The sequence below is a fragment of the Gossypium hirsutum genome, chromosome D11 (genome assembly GCF_007990345.1).
Source record: "Gossypium hirsutum isolate 1008001.06 chromosome D11, Gossypium_hirsutum_v2.1, whole genome shotgun sequence".
In the NCBI taxonomy this organism is placed as follows: domain Eukaryota; kingdom Viridiplantae; phylum Streptophyta; class Magnoliopsida; order Malvales; family Malvaceae; genus Gossypium; species Gossypium hirsutum.
The window spans coordinates 35,118,682-35,124,990 of NC_053447.1; the positions used below are offsets into that span (position 1 = coordinate 35,118,682).

The 6,309-nt window shown below is 32.5% G+C and overlaps 1 protein-coding gene across 4 annotated transcripts; it reads left to right on the top strand.

Moving 5' to 3' along the window:
* The first annotated feature begins 221 nt into the window (after positions 1-221).
* LOC121223082 (putative lysine-specific demethylase JMJ16) lies at positions 222-5,982 on the top strand. 4 transcript variants are annotated; one of them, XM_041104065.1, is made up of 10 exons: positions 222-528; positions 902-958; positions 1,214-1,536; positions 1,800-1,943; positions 2,085-2,832; positions 2,980-3,058; positions 3,222-3,373; positions 3,458-3,564; positions 3,988-4,697; positions 4,813-4,892. In XM_041104065.1, exons 1-5 carry the CDS (start codon positions 483-485, stop codon positions 2,256-2,258), a joined length of 744 nt encoding a protein of 247 aa, XP_040959999.1. In that variant the 5' UTR covers positions 222-482; the 3' UTR covers positions 2,259-2,832; positions 2,980-3,058; positions 3,222-3,373; positions 3,458-3,564; positions 3,988-4,697; positions 4,813-4,892. The 4 variants fall into 4 exon arrangements, 3 of the variants coding, with proteins under 3 accessions (XP_040959999.1, XP_040959998.1, XP_040960000.1); XM_041104064.1 differs by having other exon boundaries at positions 3,988-4,692; XM_041104066.1 differs by lacking the exons at positions 3,988-4,697; positions 4,813-4,892 and adding an exon at positions 5,711-5,982.
* Positions 5,983-6,309: the final 327 nt, after the last annotated feature.

Consider the following 6,309-nt stretch of genomic DNA (forward strand, 5'->3'; position numbering starts at 1 on the left):
TTAGGATTTAAGATTTATTTGAGATTTGTTAAATGAAAAAATTTTATACAATCAATTAATGCTTTTATATTTAAAAATTTTTAATCTAAACCATTTGATATATTTAAATATTAAATTTTAAAAAAATTAATAAATAAATAAAATCACTTAATTAATAATTTTTAACAAATAAAATAAAAATTTTTAACAAAGCAAAACGACATTCTCCTTGAAAGAATTCGCGCTGATTTTTTCCCAAATTTCCCCCCTAAAACCCCCAACTTTATCATTCTTCTTCTTTCCTCTAGTACACGGGGCTTTGCACACGACGAACACCGTGAAACATCGACGGAGACGCTCCGCCATTAAATCCATGTTTGGTAAACATCGAGCTTCGATAATTTTCAAATCAAGGTCGCCATGCAAAAATACAACAGGATCCGAAGCATCTTCCCCCATTGAATCAAATCGAGAAATAAAGAAAAATTATTCAAAGACGGTCAATGAGAAAAATGAAGATGATAAATAGCAATGTAAAAGGTTGGCAAGGTAGGTTACAGCAGCTTGAAAATAAAATTGTTTTTGTTTTTAGTAATTAATTAGTGTTCATATTGGTGTTGGCAATAACCGGAGAACAACAAAGTCACTGCCGTGTAGGGACGTTGTTTTCGAAACATCAGAATCCCAGTTTGTTTTCTCCGACTAAAGCCAACGTCCATAACCGAAGGCTGTAACAGGGAGCGAAATTCCAGAAGTTTACGGTTTTGTTTCTTTTTGGCTAATGTGGTTCTGTTTATCATTCTTTGCCTTTGCCGGCTACTCTCTCAATTCTTCTTTATCATTCTTGTTTTGGGTTTTCATTTTTTTTTCTAAATGACTGACAGCTTCGATGCGCCATTTTTTTGAACTATTCTTTTTGCAGCGATTGGGTTTAATGTAGAGGCTCTACAATACAACAACATCAAGTTTCAAGTTTCAAGTTTCAAGTTTCAAGTACGGGAGCCATGAGTAGCTAGTTCTCTATTTCCTTACTTGGAGATTGTAGTTCTTAGAGGAAAGAAAGATTGAAAAAGCTGTTTGATATTTGTTCAATTTTGACAATTTTGATAAACTGGTTTTCTTATGTTGTTAGATTAGGCTCTGGCTTTTAAGGTGGGTCTCTTTTGTATTAATTTGTTATCTATTCCTCGTACAAAATTTAGTTTTTTGAATTGTCATCCATTGTCTTGTGTAGTAATACGGATAGGGATGGAACTTGTGAGAGTTTGTCTTGAAGAAAAGAATGATGATATTTCATCAGTTCCACCAGGTTTCGAGCCTCGTGCATTGTTTACCTTAAAGAGTGAGGCACATGATACTAAAAGACATGAGCGTGATAATTTGATCTGTTGTTCAGCCTCTACTAGAGCCATTCTAGTTGAAAAGGGAACTGGGTTGGCCAATGATGAAAGTTCAAAGATTACAAGGTCAATGTCTATGAGGCGTCGACCTTGGATAAACTATGGTCAATATGGTAACAGTTCAGAAGATGAACCCGATCATGGAAAGCTCAATCAAGTTAGTTTCTTCTTTCCTTGTTAAGTTGTTTGTTTTATCATTGCATAGCTGCAGCATCTTAAATGCATGAAATGACTTAGAAGTCCCTTATAGTTAAGGTTTTTTTGGTAGGATAACTTCATGTTTATTTTGTATTGTAGAGTTGCGTAATTCAGTGGCTATAAAGCAGATGGACTATGCTTTCTAGAATGTATAATTGATATGATGTTTTACTTTATTAACCATTGTCTTCAAATGTTACTTCTGAAAAATTTACATGAAAGTTGAACAAGAGAATAGGACAAGCAAGCAAAGTTTCCGATAATGAAGTGGAACAAGTGTTGAAACAGGTGACTGCAAGATGGCGTCCAGAAGAGGCATGTCGGCCAGATATTGAGGATGTACCTGTGTTCTACCCAACAGACGAGGTACTTAATGTTGCTTACAATATTTTGAGTTGTTTAATTTTCTTAATTTTTCGTGCCATGCTTGTTACTTTTGCTTGTAAAATCTAGAGTTCTACTTTATAGAATTGAAGTATCTTAACTGGTTTCATTTTGTTTCTCCAGGAGTTTGAAGATACTTTGAAGTATATAGCCAGCATACGACCAAGAGCAGAACAATATGGAATCTGTCGCATTGTTCCTCCATCTTCTAAAATGAACAAAGAATGTGATACGATACTTGTTAATGAAGAATCCTACTTATGGCATCATAGTGCTTGTGAATTACAGTGTTTATAGTGATTAACACTTTTCTGCTCCACTGTTTTATCAGCATGTTGATCGGTTCAGCATCTGCACATCTGCTTGTTTACTTTGCCTGGTACAATTGTCAGCAGTGTTGAGTGGTTTTTTGTTTCTTCATATAGAGAGTTGGCAATATTAGATGAAAAAATAACTTAATCACAACATAAAATATGACACGACATTGAGCAATAACATGAATATGACTCAATTACAAAATTCATAGTAATATAAAATACCTTAAACAAGATTACGACGCAGATACAAAATTTCCGGGTCTATATGTATAGAAAATTTTGCTTCAATTTGGGTCCGCGAAGAAATGAAATATATGCTTGAAGTAGAGGTCGTGAAGTACATATATTCCTGTAACTTGCTTCAATTTAATGGAGAAGGAATTCAATATCTCTAGTATTATGTTTCCTTTGATTTTGTATTTATCTATGCAGCATACTTATAATCTTTGACATTGCTTTTTATAGCTCAACTGCCGGGAACAACTCAAGATCACTTGCAAATATTTAACATAGAGATGAAAGCAAAAATGAAGTCACATCAGATGCCTGAACAGGTCAAATTCATTTGTTTTCTCAAATTTTCTTTGTAATGGTTCTATTACATTCTGCCATTAGATTTTGGGCTCTCGACCTTTATTGTTTTTCCTTGATGGTAAACTTGATTGCATGAGCTTATCAAACCATCCTGGGTTCTTGTCCAGGTTGTATTTTGGAAATGGATTTCCCCAAAAATGCTTGGCCTAGTCACACAAACTTCTATGTATCATTGGTCAATTGAAGGTAATGTGTTATTTTACAAGTCCAGAAACTTTGTTTTATTCATTGTGGATTAATTCCTTTTGATGCTTGCATACATGTATGCACTCCTTTGTGTTTTATTCTATTTTTGTTCTTAGATCTATTAAATCTAACTTAATTTTGACGCATTCTGTTGTGCAAGTAGATCATTCTTCTCTTATGTAGAAGCCATTCATTAGTATATTTCAAGGCTGCCAGATTCATTCCAGATAAAGTTTTCATGAAGCAAAAGAAATGGGCAGTTCTGAGAAGAAATTTGCTCGTAAACTCAGTGAGATCAACGTCGTTGATGAACAAGTATTTTGCCTCATTGAATCCCCATCTGGAAAAAAGCTTTTGTTTTTTTTTATTCTTTTAAATTTTGTTGTTTTAAAATTGCAGGAACTTAGAGAAGCTTCAGCTAATATTGAACCAAAGCATCAAAACGACGTTGCAGATTTAATAAATAGTCACAAAAGTTTATACCCAAAATGGGTTTTTGATCTCAGGTAATTTAAAACTCTTATTTACTTAATGGTGTAATCTTGAATTTCATTGGCAACTTTAATTTGTTAGAATTTGATCCTCTTAATTTGCAAAAATTGGAAATTTGATCCTGTTTTTGGTGCATACATGCACTTGAACAGTTGGTTTTTGCTAATTTGTTTTGATCTCCGATAGTTTAAAACTCTTATTTACTTAATGGTGTAAGTCTGAATTTCATTGGAAACTTTAATTTGTTAGACTTCCATCCTCTTATTTTATAAAAATTGAAAATTTCATTGGTAAATACATGAACTTGAACCATTGATTTTTGTTAATTTGTTGCATATAAATCGTTATAGAAATTGAAGATTTAGCCCTATTGCCGGTAAATATATGAACTATAAATCGTTAATTTTAATTTATTTACTAACCTTGTGTTCGATTAGGTGAGGAAACCAAGTAGTTCATTTACAAGGCGTGGTTCAATGATATACACCAAGGCCCCTTCAAGGGAATCCTTATCTAGAAATGCGAGATTATAATATATATATACATTTGTTTCAATTTATTCTGTTGAGTTTACTTGAAAATTTGTGGAATTATGTATTACTTGCTTTATTTTTTTAATAGCTTATACTGTTAGTGAATTAGATAGATTTACTCCTTATTATACCTATATCTAAGTTGAAATTATATATGCCTTTGCATTCCAAATATGAAAAATTGGAAATTAGGCATAGCCTATTGAAATTGGTGTTTCGATATGAATGTGTTATGCTTCTGTTTGTGCAAATCTGTATCGTACCATGGTAGGATATTCAATATTTGAGTTTGTGTTGAACAAATATGCAATGGAAGTGTTTTGCAGGATTATCAAAGGAATTCTCACCAATAAGGTTTGTTTTACATGATTCTTTTATGTGCAATTGTTTTAACTATTAAATTCATGCTCATATTTTAGTTTAATAGCTTTTCATTTTTGAGATGGTTATAATGGGGGTTTTATTCTACCAATCAGTTGGTGGGTCTTTTTTTTTTGTCCTTTTTCATTTTCTGCTTTTTTTTTCTGGTTTTGTAATGGTGAATGCAGTATGGTTGATGGTTTTGCAGGGGAAGAAGTTCTATTAATGGGTATTTACAATTGAAGAGTGGTAAGGTTTGGAGCAAGTCATTTTACTAAGAGAGCAAGGGTTTTTATTATGAATTTATGATATATTTGTTTAGGTTTGTTGAAAAGAGTTTTAGATTCTGAAATCATGTTGTTATACCAGGATGGTAAGTCCCATGAAAGGAGTGGACAAGAGACAAATCAACAGATGTGAAATTATAAATACCAGCTTGAGCAAGAAGTAAGAGGATTCTAATTCTATTTCATATTTGTTTTGGCGTATTTGTTCGAAAATCAATTTCTCTAGAAAATTTTCCCTTTCTTATGTTTTTGTCCCCCCAAAAAGATGGAAATTGCAAGAAGTAAGGGTTTTTGAACTCGTTTTTAGTCTACGAATCTACATCACTCTCACTCCTCGTCTTTATAAATCTTAAGCTTATCGAGGGTTGATTTGATGTATTCTACTAGGAAGCAAAGAAGCATCGGCATAACAATAGACTTTTAAGGGGAGACATATGAAAACATGAAACAATTGTTTACTCGTTCAGAATTAACGGTTTTGCTAATGAATGACATGTCGTTATCATGATATACATGTTTTGATTTTCTTTTTTTTCTTACCGGTAACAGCCAACTTTGTGCAGGATTTATATCTCATTCTCATGCAACATGCTACCACTTGGGTGATACAGGTTAAAAAGTTGCAGCAACAGTTGCAGGAAGAGACCGATTTGCACTTAGCTCTAGCAAGTGTTGTTGAACATTGTGGTTCACCTTCTTCTAGTTCTCCAGGCAAGCTTCCGGATAAGGTCAGTCTCCTTCCGTGGGACTTCTGTTCTTTTTTTATGTTCTTTTCTCAATTTCTGAAACTTGGATTTCAGGCCCAGGAGCTTTTAGATAGCATAGTTGTTCTCGAGATTACCGTAGCAAAGTTAGAGTAGGAATTTGTTTATAAATTTTCCCATCAAACATACCTTATTGAGGCACTTAAATTTTTTTATAGATTTCTGAAGAAATGTTCCTTATTTTTGGGTTTTTACTTGTTTTTTATTTGTTTACAGCAAGCATTACACCAGGGACTGTGTTGATTTTGTTGGCTGGAAGGTTTATGGGGAAGAGAGTTGTTTTCTTGAAGCAACTTACTTCTGGGCTCCTTTTGGTCACCGGTGGGCATTACATATTTTACTGCTATCCTTGTTTCGTCATTGATTTGCTTACTGCTTTAAAATATTGGATGTATGATATATGTTATTCAATTGCGAGCTGGATATATGAACATGTTTGTTAAAACCCTTGTTATTGATTTCTGCAGTATTACTTCCATAGTTTCTCACTTGGTTTATTTTCTAGAAGCATTATACTGCTTTTATCTTATAGATAAGATTTGATGGTAGCAAACCAATTTAACATTTAATATGCCCGAGATTGAGTGATGCTATCTTGAAATTTAATGCTTCAGAAAAGGATAATCGTGGTGAAAAATATCGATTCACTATAAAATTGATTTGATTAAAATTATATTAATTTAAATAATATTTTTTTATTTATCCTTAAAAGTATATTTAAAGTTTAAATTTAACAAATAAAACATAATATAATATTTATTATAAAAAAATTATTTGATTAAAATAATTTTTTTAAATGTTATGTTTTTAGTGGC

Coding starts and splice junctions, on each gene's coding strand:
- LOC121223082 (XM_041104066.1), top strand. CDS start 483: ATGAGAAAAATGAAGATGATAAATAGCAATGTAAAAGGTTGGCAAG. Junction 959..1,213: donor CATCAAGTTTCAAGTTTCAA/GTTTCAAGTTTC, acceptor TGTCTTGTGTAG/TAATACGGATAGGGATGGAA. Junction 1,944..2,084: donor TGTTCTACCCAACAGACGAG/GTACTTAATGTT, acceptor TTGTTTCTCCAG/GAGTTTGAAGATACTTTGAA.